This window comes from Drosophila biarmipes, chromosome X, assembly GCF_025231255.1.
Source record: "Drosophila biarmipes strain raj3 chromosome X, RU_DBia_V1.1, whole genome shotgun sequence".
NCBI classification, from domain to species: domain Eukaryota; kingdom Metazoa; phylum Arthropoda; class Insecta; order Diptera; family Drosophilidae; genus Drosophila; species Drosophila biarmipes.
This window is the reverse complement of record NC_066611.1, coordinates 20,745,946-20,766,940: the sequence shown is the minus strand read 5'-3', so window position 1 is coordinate 20,766,940 and position 20,995 is coordinate 20,745,946. Positions and strand designations below refer to the sequence as shown.

The window sequence follows — 20,995 nt, the reverse complement described above, 5'->3', positions numbered from 1 at the left end:
TGTGCCAGCTCTTGAGCGGTGGCTGACAAGAGCTGCCTGCCCTGGCTAACTGTATCTTTTTAAAAACCGAGCATTTCGGATCGATAGAGATATTACGAGCTGAATATTGCAAATATTTATTTAAAATACAACTGATAGGCTTCCAAACAAGAGTAGTTCGGAATCCAAACCTCCGCTGGTTCTGAAGCCAGTGCAGCCTGTCCGACATATTGGATCTTGGTGGCGAAGATGGAGAACGCGCTTTTCGCGAATGTTAAGAAGCTCTACGACCACAAGCTTTACGAGTGCGTGGTCCCAGTGGTAAATCCGAAGCCCTGCCATAGCGCACCGCACGCCGTGCTACAGGTACCCCGTTTTGCAGGCCAAGCTGCTGAGGACGGTGCTGAAGAACGACCGCAACGTGGCCACCCTGGAGCTGGAGTACCAGGTGCAGCTGTACCTGGTCAACTCGCAGTACAAGGAGCGACAGCTGCGCTCCGCCGCGCGGCACTTCGAGGACGTCTTCCACCAGCGGCGCCTCATGGTGCGCCACAAGAACGCCTGCCTGGTGGCCATCGAGAGTGCCTACCCGGAGTTCGCGGACGTGGAGCTGCGCCGCCGGGCCGCCGAGTGCTATCGCGAGATCGGCAACCCCGGCCTGGCCGTGGCCACCCTGCTCCAGGTGCCCGTCAAGGCGCGCACGCCGCGGATCAACCTCATGCTGGCCCGGATGCACCATCACTCGTTCGGGCTGGGCTACACCAAGAAGACGGAGTCGCTGCCCGCCTACAAGGAGGTGGTCCGTGAGTGCCCCATGGCCCTGCCGGTGATCCAGGACCTGCTGGAGCTGGGCGTGGACGGCAACGAGGTCAACTCGCTTGTGATGCACGGTAGTTCTGGCCGGGGGCTCCTCCGCCCTCGGACATAACCTATGCTACTCCCATCCCACTTAACTTCATGATAAAAGCTTTTTCCTCCAGGCTATGGGCTCCTAACTGGCTCCTACCTCTCTACAATCCCAAATCTCCACTAAATATAATGGCCTTTCAATAAATTAGTCAGTAATCATAGGCATAATCTATTAATCCACCCCGTTTCGACCTTAGTGATCTATTATAGTAGTTCTACCTAGTCGTACAATCCTTGTTGCCTAATAATATCTTGATTTTCCTAACATTCTTGTGCTCCTGCACTCCTTTTCGATCTTAACGAAGGTTCCATTACAGTATTCCCCTAAGCAAACCCCTTTATAAGCCTCATTCTCCACCACATAACTCATTTGATCAAAAGTCATATTCCTTTCGATCCAAACCATGTCCAGCTGCCACGGTGCCCGGCATCTTCGACTGGCTGAGCACCTGGATCAAGGCCCTCGCCCAGATGTTCGACTGCAAGCACCAGGACGCGGCGCGCACCTTCCAGAGGCTGCAGGACAGCACCCTGCTGCGCTGCAACGAGGAGCTGATGATGGCGCTGGGCAGGTGCCTCTACTACGACGGCAACTACTCCCGGGCGGAGCAGCTGTTCGCGGCGACGGTCAGTGCCAGTCCGGACAACGTCGAGGCCATCGGTCTGCTGGCCGTTGTCCGTGGCCAGCACGCCGGCGACAGTGGCCAGGACACGGATCGCCTGTACGCCCAGGTTGTCTCCGAGCCGAAGTACACCGCAAGTCACTGGTTCGTCCACGCCCAGGCCATGTTCGACTCGGCGAAGTTTGAGCGCGGCCTGAGCTTCGTGGAGCAGTGCCTGCAGGCGGAGCCCCGCCACCAGGAGGCCCTCATCCTGCGCGGTCGCCTGCTCATCGCCCTGGAGCGGCACAAGGAGGCGGTGGAGGCCTTTCGCACGGCCCACACCGTCGCCCCGTACCGGTTCGAGGTCTACCGAGGCCTCTTCCAGAGCTACCTGGCCGCCAAGCGGTTCAAGGAGGCGCATGCCATGTGCAAATGGACCCTGCGTGTCTTCCAGAACTCGCCCAGGGGCCTCGCGGTAGGGCCAGCGATGGATTGCCATCCCCCTGTGATCTCTAATCGGTTCTCCGGCTCTTCCTCGACAGATGTTCGGCCGCACCTTGTTCCTGTCGCCGGACCCGGGGATCAGGAAGACGGCCCGCAAGTTTGCCGAGAAGTCGCTGAAGATCGATCCCAACTACACGCCGGCGGTCACCTTGATGGCCGACATCTGCCAGTTTGAGGGCGCGCCCAGGGCGTCCATCAAGCTGCTGGAGGACCACGTCTCCCTCTTCCCGCAGGCCAATCTCTTCACGAACCTGGCCGACATGCTGCGCGGCCAGAAGGAGCCCATCAGGGCCCTGGAGTACTACTACAAGGCACTGGGGTGGGTGGCTGTGGCCCCACTTGACACGCTCTAACAGTATAATCCCCAATTTTAGCAAGAATCCCAAGTGCGAGCGAACCCTGCGGGGCATAAGTTTGCTGAGGAGCAGCAACTCGTTCATCGAGTCCCTGGTTCTGGACGACAGCGGCCCCATCAAGGCGGATGGCCAGCAGTCCACCACCAGTGGACTGGCCACGCCCTGCGGGCACCCGAATCTGGAAAGGCTGGCGGCCGACTGCGCCGGGAGTTCGAGGGAGGCATCCTCCTCGCCGCCCGCCAGGTCTGGCCAGGACGTCGAGGGCGATGCCGACGGCTCCGTTTGGCACGACGTCGACGCGGAAATGGCCAGCATGAGCTATGACGGCCACTAGTGAAGTGTTTCCAGAGGCCCAGCCTGTTCTTCAAGCCGTTTAACCACTTATTGTTATCAAGTTAAATCAAGTGTTGGAAGCATGTTGTGCCCATGGATAATGCTGATCTCAAGAAAATGACAGAAAAAATGTAATGCCACTAGGAAGCGCATAATAAATTTGTAATAATACTGTGAAATCGTTAGCAAGTGAATAAAATGCCACAAACTCTGTAGGTTACACAGCTTTTACCAAGCAAAAGAAAGTCCACATGGCTTTTTTGGAAACAAGCTGAAAATGTATATTGACTTTTCAAATTGTGGCGCCACGCAGAGGAACTAGTGTTGGTTCCTGGAAGTGTGTTTCGCAGCAAGCGGGTCTCGACAGCCCGCATCCGAAGCAACTGTTACTGTTAATGCCTAATGTTATTTACATTGGGAGAGCGAATGAATGAGTGTCTCTCTGCAGATTCTCCCGCCAAAAATTAGTTCAAAATAAATCTTTGAAATTCATCTAAAATAAAACTTTAAAATTAAATGAAGTAGTTTTTAAATTTACAGAGATGCATAGATATTCAACAAAAAACAGAGATATTTATAGTTCCAGTTGTTCTAATAAAAAACTTCATAATGCCAGAATAACTAAGTTCCTGAGAAGATACTAAGCTGTGTTTTAATCTGCGTCCCAACTAAAAAATAATAAGCAAATAGGTAAGGCTATAGCTGAAATAAATCAATATCTTGTTAATTCAACTCACTTGTAAAGACCGAAAATCTATTTCCTTACGAAGAGTTTCCTATTTTCCAGGAGAAGCCTCTGCTAACAGCAGCCCAACATGGCGAGAGAGTCTTAACAGCGGCGCCGCCGCCGCCGCCGGCAGCGGGGCAGCAGAGGCTATTTAAGCGGCGGCGCAAGCAGTTTTTTGAAATTCCCCAACCGACTCCGCGCGCCGAAGGTTGTGTTTCTCGGTTCCGCAGATCCGTTCCGAAAGCGCTTCGAAAACATGCGTTAACTGCCGGCGGACGATGCCGCACGATGCTGTTTGATTTCCTTCGCCGTGATTGCCCCTGTGTTCCGTGACGCGGGATTTTTTGTTCATGTTCTCTCGAAAGCAGTGTGCGAATAAACAAACCCTGTGTGAAGTGGCGAATCGAATCACTCTGCGCGTATTGAAGCAATACACCCCCTGGTGACACTGTCCCATGCGATCCGAACCGACTCCGAGCGATCGCCCACGCATATACGGAGAACTACGACCGAGATTTGCCCACAAATCCGGGCCCGGCGGATGTCCCCAAAAGGTTTGTGGAACGAAGAAGGGGAATACTCAGTCACTGTTCGACGGGCCCAGCGAACGGCCGATAATCGGAGCCTGGTTATCAGCGGAACCAGCGGAATCTGCCGCTCGACGACGTGCAGAACACCCTATCGAGGGGTCTCAGTGGGCCGGCCAGGCGCAAAAACACTTGCACCGCCGCGCCATATCGCCCCTTATCCGCCACACGCACCTGTTGATTTCGGCGCTTTTTGCCGGCCCTGTGCGATGCACTGCAGTGCTGCCAAGTCGACCAGGGGCGGAGTTCCGCTGGCGCGGCTTCGCCTGCTTCTGCTGACTTGCTGGTGGACCGGCTTCCGCGGAATCGGCTGGTGAACAAAACCAAAATATCGCAGAAGCACACATAAATTTGCCCTCGAAACGCTGAAGTCGCTCGTCCGCCGCCCTCCAACGCTCGGCCTCGCTAATTAGAGGCAATAAGCCAGCCCAACGATGCCAGGATCGTACAGACGCGGGCGGGGATTTAGCGAAGAAGGGTCATTTTGGCAGGGAAGAGCGTAGTCTACCCCTCAAAAACGTTGAAATCATTTTCTCTTTCCTAAACATGTTCTTAAAAATGAATAAGTTTTTATTAGTCAACAAGCGATAAAGACGCCATACTAACAAACTGACTCAGAAGAAAATGTAAGAAAAAACGTACTGATTAGAAAACCCTTTGTTTCTTATTACAAAGAAGCATTTTGTTATAAAAAAATGTAAAAAAAAAAGTTAATTTTTCTAACAAGCCTCAAAATTAATTCAAAACTAAGCCTCATTCGTGGCTATTCTGCTTTTAAAGATATGAATTTCCACAAAACTGCTCCATATTTTCAACACGGCTCAATCGGTGACTTTAAGCTCAGAGAAATATATCTTGAATTCCGTCCTACTATTTTGACCCCGGCTGTGTGTGTCAACAAACAATTTACAGCTGTTTACGCCTGTTGGACGCCCGCAACAACAGCAGCCAGCGGCGGAAAGGAGCAGGGAGAGCAGGGAGAGCAGAGAGAGCAGAGAGTGCTCTCTCCCCTTTCTCCCAGAATCCCCCGGAGAGCGGAGAGGGGATTCTGGGAGGGGACTGTGCTGCTGCTGGTTCTTAGCTTCCCAGGCCGCCAGGGGCTGATAAGAAAGTGCTCAGCTGATAAGGGGTGGTCCAGAGATTCTCCGGGTCTGAGTTCCGAGTGCCGCCTGGGCTGGCCCACATGTTTCCCATGGCTCATGGCGGGCGCAACGCATGCGCCTCGCCTCCCACGGCCCCGCCTCCCGCCCCTGCCGCCCCTCCCCTCGCACTCACGCACACTGGCGCGCAGATAGTGCTCATGGGACCACGATAATTTCCAGAAATCAATGCACAGTGGTGGCCACGTTGATAGATCTGCCCTTAACATTTTAAGGGACTCATTTTCATTTTAGCTTATCCCCATTCTGAGGATTTAATATATTTTCTTGTGGAAATTAATTTATTGTTTAATCTCCCCTTGCCTGAGAATATATTTTCTGGTGGAGATTGAACTGATGTAATAGTTCTGCACCAGGCCACATCCTTGATCCTTGTTTAATGTGAAGCCATAAACAAAAGATGTAAATCAAACGTAATAAATAAATAGATCATATTTTTATATTTTCTTGGGGAGAGTGAGCCCCATAGATACGATAGTTCGGTTTCCCACCAAGGTGCCACTGCAGTATGATATGATATATGAGGTGATGCAAGTGTTATTGTGAAGAAGGAACCCCTTGGATAGGACAGCTCTATTCCTATTGTATATCCTGTATGATGTGGTAAAATATTATCATATTATGGGAATAAACTGCTGAGATATGGTGGCTAGGTAGTAAGGACGTGCCCGTGTCCAACACCCGAAGTGCGTGCCCCGGCTCTCCGCCGCTGCTCTCCCGGAGTCGGCTCGGCGGCGGCACAGTTGGGCAGGACTTGCGCGGAAGCTGCTGCCGCCCGGGGGAGGGGTTCTGCGGTGCTGTGCAACCCTGGGCTCTGGTGGCGCACAGCCGGGCTGCTCGGCGACAGTCTTCGGTCACATGGGCGCCCGTCGAGTTGCGGAGTTGCGGCCCCGCGGAGTCGCCTTCTCGCGCTGTTCGCGTCCACTCCCAACGTCCTGTGCCACCGAGCTGCGACTCCTTCCGCTTCCGCCCTCGACCTCTGCCCCGCTCTGTGCCTCCCGAAAGTAGCCCGTTCTGTGTGTTTTTTTGCACTGTGTGCTGTGTGTGCTGTGTGTGCTGTGTGTGCGGCCAAGTGAGTAGCGCTGCAACGTGCTTCCTTGTCTGGCCGATTTTCGGGCCGCCTCTGCCGCCGTCGCGTGCAGGAAAAGTGGCAGAAAGGCGCAGAAAGGCGCAGAAAGGCGCAGAATTCCACGTAAGTTCAGAGCCATTGTTGCTGCGGCCCGCTGGGTGGCAACCATCGATTCGCGTGTCGCGCAGCCAAAACAGCGAAGCTCGAAAACCAAATCGAACGGAAGACCAGGGAAATCAAATGCCAAACAGCACTCGGTTGTCCGCCAGAGTGGGCCAAAACCAACAGGCAGTGATTGTCATCGGTCTATCCGCCCAGCAGTGATACGGGTATCTGCGCCGGAGTGCAGGGTGCAGGCCCTGGGCCTGGGGCAATCGGATGCCTAGGCCCCAGCGACGACACCCTGATAGCGGCCCCGATCCGGGAGTGCCCATGTGTGAATACAGGCACTGCAAGTGAGCCACCCAGGGCCGGGCTGGCGGGGCTTATCTGAAGTTCCACTCGCAGACCGCCGAGTGACAAAAGTCGCGGCTGTACGTGCAAGCAGGCGTATGTGGATGTCATGCCAGCGGGGATGGGGCAACAATAGTGCCCTGCAGATCCAGTTTTAGCCACTTAGGGTGGACCAATTTACGAGCACAGAACCACCGACACATGGTTGTGAGACTCGATCGCGAACAAAGAGCTATATTCCCCTAGGGTCGTATACTGGTGCCAGATAAGGCAAATAGTGGCCGTCGCCCCGGAAAAGCGCAATAGTCAGCCCGCGCGATAAGCCCCTTCCTTAACAGATCCGCAGCTCTGAAGGCCTGTGGCGGAGCCTACAGATTAGATGGTTTCGGTTTTGTAAAAATCAATAAATACAGAAATATAGGATTTTAGGATTTACCACCTCTCAAAACAGATATTACCATTAGAAACAGGAAAAATCGCATCTTACCGGGGCTATACAAATCGTATCCCCATTATTAATAACTATACATTCATAACCAAAGTTAACCTAATAAAATATATTCATTGATTTATTAGCAGGTCATTCTAGGCATAAGACAAAGTAGTTTGGGGACACATCATTAAAGAATGTTTATGGTATCCTGTGTGCCCCCGAAGTCCATGTTTTGCCTCAAATAAGTCCGAAAACTGAGTCATAAATCTCTCTTTCTATAACCCTTCCCTGCCCGGCGAGTTGTCTGGCCTTTAATTAGGGAACTCGCGAATGTTCTCTATGGCAATAACATATTTCCCCTGGCTGAATTGCCAACATTGCCATGAGTCATGGTTTGGCAGGCCACCCATCGCGGTGGCGCCTCTTAGGGGTCGCTTTTTGTTGGTTTATTACCGTTTGCCAGGAGATTGAGTCACGTCAGCTGTTCCGATGAGCCAGAGGATGGTGGGTGGTGGGTGGTGGGTGGCGGAGTGGTGCGCCGGTGGACTGATGGACGGCCGACCTTGGTGACCGCATGCGCAGGCACTCGTCACGCACCGGAAAAGCCGCCGCCCCTCGCTGGGAGGAGATTCCCGGAAAGGTCAGCCAGCACTCTGCAATGTGGCATTGACCTTGCCCGGCTCCTACCTGGCCCTCAGACCCTCCCGCCCGCCGAGCGGCCTTCGTGGGAAAGGCAGGCCCAAGGTCCAGAGCCACCAAACCAATCCAAACAGAAGGTGTCAAGAGCCAACACAAAGGAGATAAAGATGTAGCCAATATTGGTTTTGGATTCCACGGCTTCGTACGACCAAAATGAAGTGAAACTATTGATGATGATGCGACTTTTGACAACGCAGAATAGGTCACCCCTATATCATTTTTGAGAGATACTTCTTATGGTTTTTATTGATTTTCTTTTTTAGCTAATATCCTAGATAAGACTATATTCCTCAGAGTACTTTGTTTTGTAAAGGGGTAATGTATTTTTCGGATGTCCCTGTATTTATAAGAACAACCTCTATAACGAGGTAGATATCATCTTGTTTGCTTTGTGAAATACGTACGATTTCTGTTATGTGGACCTTGGATCAACGGGCGGTGTTAGTGGACCCTAACCCTGTGGTCCCCGGGTGATTCCCAGCCGTAGGACACACCCAGGGGTTCTGTGGTGGCGGTTACGCCGGCTTTCCACCGGATTCTCCGGCCTGCGTGCGAGGTTTCGTGTGCTTTGTGGACTCGGTGTTTCCCAACTCCCTGCCATTTCCGCTGTCAGACATTTGTCAGCTCTTAGCTCATTGCCAACTTCTGTGGCCAGAGTCTGTGAGCGATTGCGACACAAGCCTACGTCGCTTGCGGGCCTGGCTCTTAGATTTGGCGCATTTGGGGACTGGAGTCGGAATGGGGATTGGGACTCGGTCCGAGGCTTAGCCCACCTCGGCGCGGTTCCGCTCGCAGTCGCGCTCATATTCATCAGCCTTTGGTCGCCTCTTTTCGCTCGTTTCGCCGCATATTTACGTAGGCCATTCGAGCCAAGTTAACGCCTTATTATTGACTTATTTGCTTAGACCACCGCCGGTTCTCCGGTTCCCCGCGATGTTGGAACGCTCACTCGCGTTCAATGACAAAAAGCAAATAAAACTCCATTTACCGTTCTCCGCGTACGTTTCCGATGATGTCACACTCGCCAGCCAGGCCCTCAGCCGCCCCACCACTAATAACTGAAGAAAAGCCCCACTACATTGGCCCATAACATTTTCCGTCCCCAGGTTCCGGCCCAGCTGAGGAAAACCAACAGAGAAGACCAAGAACCGAGGAGTGAAGGCGCTCTGGGGAGGGATATCATCACCAGATCGGTAAGTTCACCAAAGGTCGCGGGGAAGTGCTAATACGGGGGAGACACTGGGGAACTTTTGGGGGATCGTAAAAATCATAGAAGCCCATTGTTAGACGGAAATTTTTTGGGTATTCTAGCAGATAAAGACTGTGTTTATTTTTAAAAGAAACTGTGTAACCACAATATACTGCTCCTCGTATGTGTAGAATGCGCAGAGTCCGAGAATTCCGTGCTTTAAAATAAATATTTGGGAGCCTTGACTATAAAACTATTGTATTATTTATAGTGAACAGGAAACCAGAGATTGTAAAACCTTTGCAAATGTGTCTGATAGTGTCGGGGAACTGTTGGGAGAGTCCTGCTTTTTTAGGACTAGGAACCTATGCATAAATGTAGAATATTCTTTATAATTAAAATGAAACATTACCAAACTATATCATTGTATATAAAGAAATTTCCCAAAAACTTTAAAGACCCCAAGTCATTTTAAGAGGGTCCTAATCTTACAGAATGGGATAGCACAGATTATGAAATGATGTTTCAAAGAAATGCATGATTTAAAATAAATATTTCGGAACTTTAACTATACATATACTATATGAGTTATACATTTCCGGGAAACTTCAAGACTCTGAATAATTTTAGGACAGTCCTGATCTTCTAGTACAGGATGCGGCATACATTGTAGCGTCTTCTTATCCCGATGACCACTCGCGATTTAGAAAGAAATGCGCCACCGGTACTAATCACTTTGTTCTGGGAAGTGTGAATCATGTGGCTATATGCGATTCTCTTGTGCCCCGGGGCTCTATCAAACGCGTATCTCTAGGCCGTGATAAAAATATACGATCGGTTTCGTCATAGACCGAGATGACGACGCCTCCGGCTCTGTACGTACAGATACAGATACTGCTACAGATACTGCTACAGATACAGATACAGATACAGATATATAAAGCTGTATTCGTGTGAGCGCATTTTCGGGGGACTATGTCGTAGGTCAGGGCATCTGAAAGTGCGAAAGAAACGCTCGTCCGAGTGGTTATGAATGGGCAGACCGCCAAAAGTATCTGAGTCACAGAAGCACGCCGTCTCTGGGCTGCATTTTCGGTTTCTGTTTCGTTTTCGATTTCGATTTCGTTATCAGGCGGTATCAGGCCAATTGGCATTCAGCGACTAACGCACATGTAACGCATCGGGAAAACGTGGCGCGAAACTCATTCACCCAACGATCGCCAAATGGCGGCGATCGATGGCTCGGAAGTCGATTTGTCGTCGTTTGTCACACACCCGGCTCCGCTCCAGGCCCCTCTGGATTTCAATATTTATGAGTATGCCGACGCTCCTAGTTGCTCGGTCCCGAGTTCCCGGGTTCCCGAAATGGACAGCCGAATCGACGTCAGGCACCCATCTCCGATCGGTTTTGGACAGTTCATTTATTCACTTCGACAGGCGACGGGCGACAGGCGGGGAGAGTGTGTCAAGTGATCGCCAAAGGGCCACGCATACCAAGTGCCGGGCCACGAAACACAAAACACAAATTGGGGGACGGGTTCGGATGGGATGTGGGGTGGATCACCGATCAGCTGGCAGTTGATCAAACACAGATAGCGGGGATGACACGCTGAATTGGAAGTTGTCCAAGTGGAGGATCATCTTCGGTTCGGGGCCGAAACAGGATCTCGGGTCAGGCAGGTACACACCTCACTTGGGTATTCAAACAACCAGGGTGAAGGATAATCCATATGCCCGCTGCGATATGAGATGAAGTGCACCCACCTCTACCTAATTGAAATTCAAAGATAATAAATCACAGAAGGGACTGCTGCTTAATAACTATTCCCTGTTGCTATTGGTTTCTTTTGGAGATCTCAAGGATTGTTCAACAGCCCTTTAATATTACTCAAATTGGCTAAACCTAACAATTCGGTCTTTGAAACCCCACCTCGCCAGGTTTTTGCACTTTTCCCAGCCACTGATCTCTCCATTCATCTTTGATCCACAGCTCTTTGCGTGCTGATCGCGAGGCACTCGCCCGAGGCGATCTTTTGTCTCTTTGTCGCCACTGCTCATTGAATTAATTGCGCCCGGAGTCGCATCTCAGTTGCCCCCGTCCCAACTGGATCTTTGCATCTGCATCTACACGTCTATATCCATCTGCATCTGCATGCGCAGCTCGAACCGAAGATGGATTCCCAGGCCCAGGCGCCTTGTGAGTTTAGTTGTTCGCGCACGCAATTTGCTGCTGGCTCGCAGATGAGATGAGCTCGCTGTGGTCATGAACCCGCATTGTAGTTGCCATTTTATTTGTTTATTAATTGCTCGGCCCCTCGCGCCGGCGGTTGATGGACGATGTGGCTCCGGCCCGGGCTTCAATCCATCTCCATCTCGAGACCCAGCTCCGTCTCCATGTCGCTGGCATGTGGGTTGTGGGTGAAATGAAACCATTCAAGTTGACTGCCGCCGCTGCCGTCCTACGATGATGACAATGAAATGCTGAAGTTTCTCTCGGGTTGTGATGCCTCGACAGCCTGGGTATTACGCAGCTTGATCTCGCATTGATCTCGAGCGATCTGCCGGGCGGAGATTCGCCAGAGATTCAGCTCTTTTACGACCAGAAAACTGCCAGGCCTAAGTGGTCTTAGAAGTAAATGATTTGTCAATTAGGGAAATCTCAGATCTCCATAAACTGATCCCAGCAGATCTCTCACTCTGTATCTAGCTGTGATGCCTGGGATTTTTACTCTAGTATTATCTTTGCCCTTTAAAATCATTAACGATAATCTTTGTAGCCTCAAGAGATTAAAAGAGATCATTAAGCGAGCATTTGGACCATCCTAACCCCAAAGTGCCAGAGTTGCCACCGCTTCTTACGATCCTTAGCAGTCGCTATAGCCTAGGTGATCCTTAAACTAAGTGATTTATGATTTAGGAAAATCGTACATCTTCTTTAACTGAGCCCAACTGATTTCTTGCCACAAAATCTGGCATTTTTAATCTAGTGTGTAGCAAGGCAAATGCCCTCTGAAAATCCACTTTAACTGATCCACAATCATTAGTGATGATCGCAGAGCTCCCAAAATCTTCAAGCGATTAAAAGAGATCATTAAGCGAGCATTTAGAGCGCCGCTTTTTGACGATTCCACATCTGGCCAGAACGCTCTGCCCTAACCCCAAAGTGCCAGAGTTGCCAGGGCTGCCATCGCTTTTTGCGATCTTCAGCGATCGCCAAGCAGGCGTGAAATCATCGTTATTATGATGATTAGTTTTTGCTCAACGGCGGGCATTATTATCAAATTAACACGGCGCTTCGCAGGCCCATTAAAAGCACATGGGAGCAGGGGTGATTTCGGGGAGTGGAAGCCAAGCGGATCCGATTAAATGCCGCGCCGATTGTCGCCTATTAACGAAATCAACTCGGATGCGGGCGGTCTCCGCTGACGGGCCTAATCAAAAATGTATTTATGAGATGCGACATCGGGGCATACCCAGAAGATACACACTCAGTTGGTCAGGGGTAGCGGCGGTGCGCGTACTTAAATTTCATTACGTCTAATGGCGTTTAGTCTCCAAGGGAATCATTTTTCAAACACGCTCGCACTCGCGGTGGCCTGTCGAGAGTTCGGCACAACCTGTGGAAATCCGTCTTGATGGCTATGAAATTGGAATGATGAATGCCGAATGCCGATGCTGTTGAACGCTGAATGGGGGCGACAGGCGATCGAATGTCCGACTGTGTGATCACGGCGCGAATGCCAAATGGTTGCGCATGCGCATTTTCGGGCCGCGAATTATGAATCGCGACGCGAAGGCGTCCGCTGTACTCTGACTGTGCTCCGTCTACAGATGTCTAGAGCCAGCCCGGGCCGAGCCAAAGCAAACCGGACTGGACCAACCTGATGTACGGAAAGGTGAAGACAAATTGGGCAGCTGACATCATGAGGGGTATCTCCGATTTGCGCTTTTTGCACTGCCTGACGGCGAATTTATATCGCCCAGAGCCCGGCAATTAAGAATTTTTGTCTCTGGCCTGGCCTTTGGGCCGGCGTTGCCTGGGTGGGCGAGAGACTTGTGTGTCTTCGTGTGTGAGTGCTCAGTTATAGTTGGTAGTTCGCTGCTCATTAAGTGGCTCGAATGGCAGTCGAAATCCGTTGGCCGGAACCGGGCGGCGAAACCCAAGCCGGGCCAAGAATCATTATGTCAATGTCGGGCTCTGGCCCCGCCCCTCGGGCTCCACGAAGCCCCGGCATTTGACTTGCTGTTTTGGGTTACCTCACAAGTTCGCACTTGAGACGAGATGCTCGAGGTCTATTCTCGGAGATTTCGCAATCGAGTCCGAGTGTGTCAAGTGTCGATCGCTTTGTCCTCGTCCACTTGAGCCAGGAAATCGGAATCAGACGGAGGGAAACCATCAGGTAGACAATGGGGTCTTTCAGAGCAGCACCCTCGGGATTCGGAGGATCGTTGGGATCTTTCGGGCTGAAGGATGGGTTCCCAAAGTCGATGACTCGGCACTCCTTTCCGGCTAAGGTGACCATCCATCAAGGGGTGACTCGGAATGAGCAGATCAAAGACCGCTCCGATGAATCATTGTGCCCAGGTGATGCGATCTGATCTTAGGCGTCCCTCCTGTGCACAATTTGTAACCAAATTCGGTGACTTCTTTGCTTGATGGGCCTGGGTTTCGGGGTTTCGGGGTCTTGGGCTGGGAGCTGGGATCTGGGATCCGGCGCTGTAGGGCCTGGGTTTCTCCTGCAGATCCGCGGTCTTCGGGCTGCGTGTGGGGGGCCCGCGTCTGCCGCTGCGATCGCCTAGCTGCAGGGGACAATTTCCGATGGCTGCGTGCTCGTCATTCCCCTGATTGGCCCCATCGTAAACCGAAGCGTGCCTCGGCCCCCACCCGCTCGGAAGACCAGCCGAGTTTTACGATCGCCTTAGTGCTCCGAGCCCCTCGTTCCTTGATTGACCGCGCGCCAGATGGATCATTTAATTTAAACCATTTATGGATTTTTTATGGCGGCGATTTGCATTTGGCCAACTTTCCATTTGACAAAATGAAACCTAAACAGCGCTTCCCCGTCAATGGGCCGCCAGTGGTCGTGGGGACCATGAATGGAATGCCATTTAACGACGTGAGAACGGTGGGAAGATCCCGGAGAGCAGCAGAGATTGCAGAGGTGCTGGGGATTATGAGATGGCCGCGATCGGCGGGGAGAGGCCCCTATTAAGGGCTTGATGGTTTGCTAGCCCAGTCGTTTTGAAAGGCAGCAAAGGTAGCCTATAGAAAGAACACCAGAGTAATGGAAAGGAGGATCAGACAGATCAGGTCCCTAAGGAGGCTTTGAAGAACCCAAAGAGATTAGCAAAAGGGATTCGAGCAGAGAGCTGAGTCACAGTTGGAACTTATCACTGCGAATATGACGGAGCTGTGCAGAAGAACTGGGGCTTGCAGCCCTCTTCCTCTGAAGACCTATCTAACATCCGGCGCTGGGCCTGTGTCACCCGTCCATCAAGCCACAGTCACTGGGCAAACAAACACCATATGGCGCTGAATCGGAGCAAACAGTCGCGGCATTAGCTCCGCCTCTGGCGAAGAGTTATGCTATCTTATCTGCTGTTTACGTACGATTTCGGTTCGATTTTGATTTGGGCCTGCAGTCCGCCTTTGATGGGGTTCGCTCCGGAACTTTTGGCGCGGTGTTTACCTGGGACTGGGGTTTACGAGTTCACATGGCCAGATGTAGACAACCAGGGCACAGATATATGCGCGTTGCGCCCGATTGTTGATTCTGCCGGGGAGATCTTCTCCATCTGCGGAGACCAAACAAAACACTACTTTCTGTATTGACTGGGGAGGAACTCTATTTGCTGCTGCCACAGCTCTCGACTGCTATCGGCCCAAGTATCTCTGGCCGAATCTGTATCTGTGTCTGAATCTGCCCATCGCGCCGTGTTTTTATTGTGTTTACACTTGACTCCATCATGTTGCTGCTGCCCGGTGGATTGGGTCGTGTTGAAAACTCTTTGCAATTAGCACGCTTTCGGCGCATTCCAAGCACCGGGTATTGGGTCAAGGTTAGTAGCCCAGCCCGCTGCACAGAGTCTAGACCCCCGGACCAGCCGACCATCAGCGCGTCTGCCAGGTGCTGCTCACCACCTTCTAGACACTAGACACTAGCCACTAGGCACCCGTACCTGGCCCTAGTCCGCCGTCGTCAATCCATCTTGCCAGCCCAACCGTCGAGCCGCTTGTATTTACACTCATTATTTGTGTTCGTATTTCGTAGTTGTCTATCTGTATCTCCCGCTGTGGGCGTAAACACACGGCAAACAACTTCATTTGAGTGGAGATCAGACAAGAAGTTGTCGTTGTCGTCCCAGTTTTGGGCTTTCCACCTGGGCCCCCTGGAGTCGGGTCATGTGGGGTCAAATGGTGTCCCAAAATAAGGGCAATTTTGGCAATCATATGGTTACTCCTAGCACATTCTCGACGCCCACAAAGATATCAATTGACGGCAGGCATCTCGGGTTAGTTGGGCACTTTTATAGCCGCTCCAGAGCCAAGTATACCGGATCTAGCTGCTCGATTCCCGCAATTTGCGGGGGCATTACGATTCGCAGCTGCAGAAGTGTTCCTCGGATCGATCCGATTCATCCGAGGGTTTCGACCGTACACCATGCTCCCGAGTCCCTGATTGGAGGGGACGAAGGAGAGTTGCTGGTGGAAGTGGAAGTGGAAGGGCTGGAGGCCGATGTCAGAGTCGGAGACCTAACCCTTACAAGAATGTGAATGGCAATTCACGGGGCCGGCCCTGTGCGCATATAGAAATCTATATATACGGATTTATATGCGCGCAGCTGTACGCCCTTCCTCCCCGTCTGCCCCTTCCGTCCTTTGTGCGCTCCCCAAGATCCAGGGTGCCCAGTTCCCGAGTTCCCAGTTCCCAGTTCCCGGTTCCCCGATTCTTTCCGTCTTTGTGACGTTAATTAGAACGATGCACCATGCGTGGCTGCTGCCGGGGACTGCCGCCGGGGGATTGGGGCATGGGATTGCAAGAAGCGCTGCGGAGTCTGCGGATGCAGCTTCTGTTGGATTAACGGCACACGTGTCCGCATCTTGCGCTTATTTATTACCTTTCAGCACCGACGGCAAGAATTTTCCCTTTTCCTTTCTTTTTAATGATTTTTATTCCTCGTCTCTCGTGGTATTCACATTTCAGATTCCATACTCTCACTTCTGACGGGAGTTCGCCTCGGAGCGAAAGATAAGTTAGCTACTGTAATAGAATTGTGAAATTGCACTGCACAAAGTATCTTTGTATAGCACTTCGCTGGAAACTGGATTATCTGCAGGGTATTGTACTCTATAGCATATAGTATCTTCATAACACACAGTACCTTGTAGAGCACTCCGTCTTCGGTGCGAAGAGCCTCCCTCTGCCTTCTTTCTAATGTATCGCATGTCGGACAAAGCAATGCGGACATCGTTCAGTGCTCTCCCTTGAATTCCTTGCCGGGTGCATTCCTTGCGCCCAAATAATATAAAATGAAACACAACGTTCGTTGGGAGGTGAAGCTGGATCCGGGAGGGGGAGAACAGGGGATGCAGAACCAGGGCCAGGCGCAGAACAGGCCCAAGCAATATCCCAGCCGCTCAAGCGCGAACGGGGAAATTTCCGCACATAAATACTTTCCAATTGAGCAGGCCATGCAGTTTATTGGTTTTCACTTTCCAGCCCTTAACCTCGGCCCAGCCACCCCGAGCCCCACCCCGTTTCACGGCACTTTCCACCCAATCCACCTCTATCGTCTTGGTAAATCTCCATTCTCTAATGCAGCACACCTCTCGCCCGGCTCTGTAGTTGCGATTTCAATTGCACAGACGTACGTAACCGGCGGGTTAAGTGGGGGTATCTACACGTATCTCATGTATCTGCTATCTACCGCTTGGCTGGTATCCCCAGCTATTTCAAAGCTGCGTTCTTCTCCGTTCCAATTGCCGGAAATTATCGTTTAACGCCTGTGTCCATTTTACCCTACTGCCTCTGGGCATATTCAGTTTATGGATTAGATAGAAATTTTCATAAGTTTGTTCAACTTGGTAAATACTGTGACATATAGTAACAACAAATATACTTCATAGATACATCGTTTCCAACCTTAAACTTCTAAGTTCATAAGGTACATAATTTCTGGGAATATTCAGTTTATGGATTAGATAGAACTTTTCGAATTAGTTTGTTCAACTTGTTAAATACTATGGTATATAGTAACAACAAATCTACTTCATAGATACATCGTTTCAATGAATCTTTCCAACCCTAAACTTCTGTATTCATAATGTACATAATTTCTGGGCATATTTAGTTTATGGATTAGAAAGAACTTTTCGAATTAGTTTGTTCAACTTGTTAAATACTATGGTATATAGTAACAACAAATCTACTTCATAGATACATCGTTTCAATGAATCTTTCCAACCCTAAACTTCTGTATTCATAAGGTACATAATTTCTCGGAATATTCAGTTTCCAAATTAGATAGAACTTTTCGAATTAGTTTGTTCAACTTGTTAAATACTATGGTATACAGTAACAACAAATCTACTTCATAGATACATCGTTTCAATGAATCTTTCCAACCCTAAACCTCTGTATTCATAAGGTACATAATTTCTCCATGTCTTAAAAACTTGCCTTGCGTGTCGAAAATCCGCATTCTTCTGGAGAACGAAAACCGATGGCTACAAATCTTTGATCGTATCTCTTAGTTGTGATTAGCTTAATTGAGATTGATGGATGGCAAGGCCCGCCTCAAAGATCGTTCTAAACTTTCTTCGCTGAACTCTCTTGGCGAACTGTTGGTAAGTTAGATCACATATTCAAGAGATATAGTTTCTAGCTACTAGTGCAATTGGAAGTTAGTTCTAGCCTTTCTGAAAATACTCCATTCCTTAACCGACTTTTTGGCGATGTGTTCTCGCCATCGAACTGTGGTTGGCCCTGAAAGTTTGGCTTTTAGTGGCTCCAACTGTGACAGCGTCTCTCCACCTTTTCAGTGGTTTCAGTGCGTTTTCCAATTTGTTTTTCTTGTTGTTTTTCGCATTAATTAACAAGGTGAACGCGGCGGCGCGAGTGTGTTGATAGGTGACCGGTTTTGGGGTCAGCAATGGGTTAATGGCTTGCTCATGTCTGTTTGTTGTCGCAGATTTGTTTAATTATGCCAAGACATGTCCGTGGGTGTTCGTGGTGGGGGTGGTGGGGGTGGTGCGGGTGGTGCGGGCTGCTCGGCGGGCTATCTATGCTGTTTTTTAAATTCTCTGCGCATGCGCAGCTCAAGAACAGCAGCATTACCAACGGCAACAACAACTGCAGCCTGTCAATGTCGCTGCAGCAGAAAAACAACAACTATGAATTACCTTTGACAAAATGCCGCCAGTGAACGCCCCTCCCCTCCCCAGCCACCACCCGCTGAAAGTCCACCGATTTCGATTCGTTTCAAATTGCAAAAACAGCAAAAAATGTAAAAAAATAAGTGAATAACCAACTTACTCAAAGTGCATTAAGTACACACACGCAGAGGCGAAGATACAAGCACTCACTGAGAAAAAATATGCAAGCAAAGAAATTCGGAACCTATAGGAAGGGGTTCCTCAGCCCTGCAAAAGCAGGTTCTAAACCAAGGAGGGTTACATGATATTTTACTTTCTCATATATTATCTGACTTTCAATTAGTTTATTTGCGACTAACCGCTATCGGGCTGCAAATCGCAGATCATGGTTTTTCTCGCCGTGCAGAGATACACACAGATACACACAGATTTACGCTTGTTATCAATATAAAATGCATTTTTCTGCCTCTTCCCCTGCCACTCACATTTGCATTGCACAAAATTTGCATAAATAATTCCATTTACCGCGGCAGCGGCAGCAACTTGAAACTAAAGTGAGTGAGTGCAATAAAGCCGATGTGTCCCCGAACGGTAATCACCACCCCCAGCCCCAGAGCCCGTGGTGTCCACCACCCCGGCGTACAGTTGCCCCATCCGGTTGCAGTCGCACGCTGCACTTGCACGTTGCAGGCAACATATGTATGATGCAAGGCTCAAGTGTTTATGAGCGACTCTTTCTCGCTTTGCCAGGGGCTTGGGGGTGCAGAAAATGTCTTTATTTTTACCCAGCGCACGCCGACAGATACGGCCAAATGATGAACAGAACGTGGGTGCGGCGGGGAAACCCAGGATTCGCCCGAGGGGAACTTCGGGAGTGGGATGAGGGGATTTCGTCGGCACATTTTCTTTCGCCCCGTAATCTTCTTAGCTCCCTTCCCTGTTATTTCCTTTGATTTGGCTTTGTATTATGCCTTTCCCCCGAGTTTTCTACCTTTCAGGGCCCTTTTCCCCTTCTCCTTTCCTTCAAGTATCTTTAGGTATTAGAAATCCTCAGAATATCCTTGCTTTATTCGCTTTACAAGTGATATTCCTAATTCGATTTGATTTTAATTCCCAAAGTATCTTCGCTTTATCGAAGTCATATCCGCCAGTTTTTGTTTCGTGGTGTAGTTCCAATGTTTTTCTTCCCGTAGAGTATGCCCACTCTCTCTATCCTCCCTTTCCCACTCCACTCCGAAGCACACAATCCTCATCGGTGGCTGCAGCTAAGATCCCTGTTCCTGTCCACCTCCAGCTGCGACTTCGTGTCCTTCGAGGGCACGGCTTCCTGCCACTGTGCCAGGCCATGTGAATCGCTGCCCTTTCGCGCCCGCACTCCGAAAGTGTTCCGCCTCGTTTTGTGGGCGTTGCGAATTCTTTGTTCGTTTATCGGCTGCGCAATTCGTTTGGGCCATTCCGGGGACCATTCGCTACGACATTCCCCGGCGGGGCGACGGGTGCGGTGTGGTACTGGTGTAGCTACCCCTCGGGGGTTCCAGATGCCAGTAAGTACTCCCAGGGCAGGCAGAGAAAACAAACTCACAGATACATGCACTCATCCGGGCACTCGCCGAGCGCTTCTGTAGCTGCCGTGGCAATTAATCGATTAGCCGGGCGCATTTATTTGCATTTTTCCATTTGCCAGGGAATGGTGTGGTGGCGCCTCTGCTGTCACCATCAACTGGCCAGTGAAATATGACGGAACAGTAATGATAATAGTGCACTGGGCGTTGGTCGGCCCAGAACGCCGTTTTGCATGCGAATTGGCAGTGGCATGGCCCCAGATGGAATGCAATGATCGAACTATGTGGCCATCGAGTGGCCGCACGAGAATGCCAACGCGGAAGTGCCCGGGCTGATCTGTGGTCTCTGGCCAGTGTCCAAAGACCGATCTGCAGAGGGAGGCGTGGGTGCTCCGCGCCGGGTGGGTGTATCTATCGATCCATCCGTCCATCTATCTGTATCCGCGGACCGGAGCGCAGGGGAATGCCTTCAGAAGCGTGATAAACGAGCGCTGAAAACACTGATCAATGAATTCGCATTCGCCCCAGAGGTGCCAATGAACTCCACTCAGTGGTGGTTCGCCCTCTGGGAGCCACCAGCAGAATGGGACTGAAGAAAGCCTTGAACGGAGATCGCAAAGAGCAATGTGTCAGTGAGCAGGAACTCGGTCGGTAAAGAAAACTAATGATCTACTCCACTCTGATGGCTGCTATGAGGGCATGCCTGGGGGTGTGAGGTGCTAGGAGACGCGTTCCTCCCACTCTAAGCTGGGACCCTGGCTCCAATTACTGTCTCATAATCGACTTGCCCCCACCGCCGAGGCCGAATGGATCTCGTTGGGGATTTGTCGGCGACCGGCGATTGTCGGGCGCTAATGCGCACCCAAAACGGATCCCATTATGCCACCTAATTGATCCGCACAAGTTCATATCCGTGTAATTGCGCCCGTCTCCCCGGCAGGGCCCAGAGCTGAGGGCATTGGCTGTGGCGTCGATAACGCGATCATCTTGTATGGTGATCGTGCAATGGACTCAATTCCCCTCGGCAGACATCATCGGAAACTAATTGATGGCGGGC

At 50.7% G+C, this 20,995-nt stretch overlaps 2 protein-coding genes across 5 annotated transcripts in view; both read left to right on the top strand.

Moving 5' to 3' along the window:
* Positions 1 to 27: 27 nt before the first annotated feature.
* On the top strand, positions 28 to 2,898 carry LOC108023240 (anaphase-promoting complex subunit 7). 2 transcript variants are annotated; one of them, XM_017092518.3, is made up of 5 exons: positions 28 to 300; positions 362 to 869; positions 1,301 to 1,965; positions 2,033 to 2,313; positions 2,369 to 2,898. In XM_017092518.3, exons 1-5 carry the CDS (start codon positions 229 to 231, stop codon positions 2,682 to 2,684), a joined length of 1,842 nt encoding a protein of 613 aa, XP_016948007.1. In that variant the 5' UTR covers positions 28 to 228; the 3' UTR covers positions 2,685 to 2,898. The 2 variants fall into 2 exon arrangements, with proteins under 2 accessions (XP_016948007.1, XP_050744744.1); XM_050888787.1 differs by having other exon boundaries at positions 2,351 to 2,898.
* A 704-nt stretch (positions 2,899 to 3,602) lies between these two features.
* The window catches only part of LOC108023421 (GAS2-like protein pickled eggs), a 57,952-nt gene continuing 40,559 nt past the window's right edge, over positions 3,603 to 20,995 (top strand). The window contains exons 1-2 of one of the 3 annotated variants that reach the window (XM_044093014.2): positions 3,603 to 3,964; positions 8,918 to 9,004. The gene's annotated coding sequence lies outside the window, so the exon portion shown is untranslated. Of the gene's footprint in view, positions 3,965 to 6,033; positions 6,350 to 8,917; positions 9,005 to 20,995 lie in introns of those variants that run through there. The other 2 variants (XM_050888774.1, XM_017092906.3) reach the window with 2 other exon arrangements.

What these genes read in the sequence shown, in the direction of transcription:
- LOC108023240 (XM_050888787.1), top strand. Translation starts at nt 229, where the DNA reads ATGGAGAACGCGCTTTTCGCGAATGTTAAGAAGCTCTACGACCACAAG. An exon ending in ACTCGCCCAGGGGCCTCGCG is followed by an intron (nt 1,966 to 2,032) that starts GTAGGGCCAGCG and finishes CTTCCTCGACAG; the next exon opens with ATGTTCGGCCGCACCTTGTT. An exon ending in TACTACTACAAGGCACTGGG is followed by an intron (nt 2,314 to 2,350) that starts GTGGGTGGCTGT and finishes ACGCTCTAACAG; the next exon opens with TATAATCCCCAATTTTAGCA.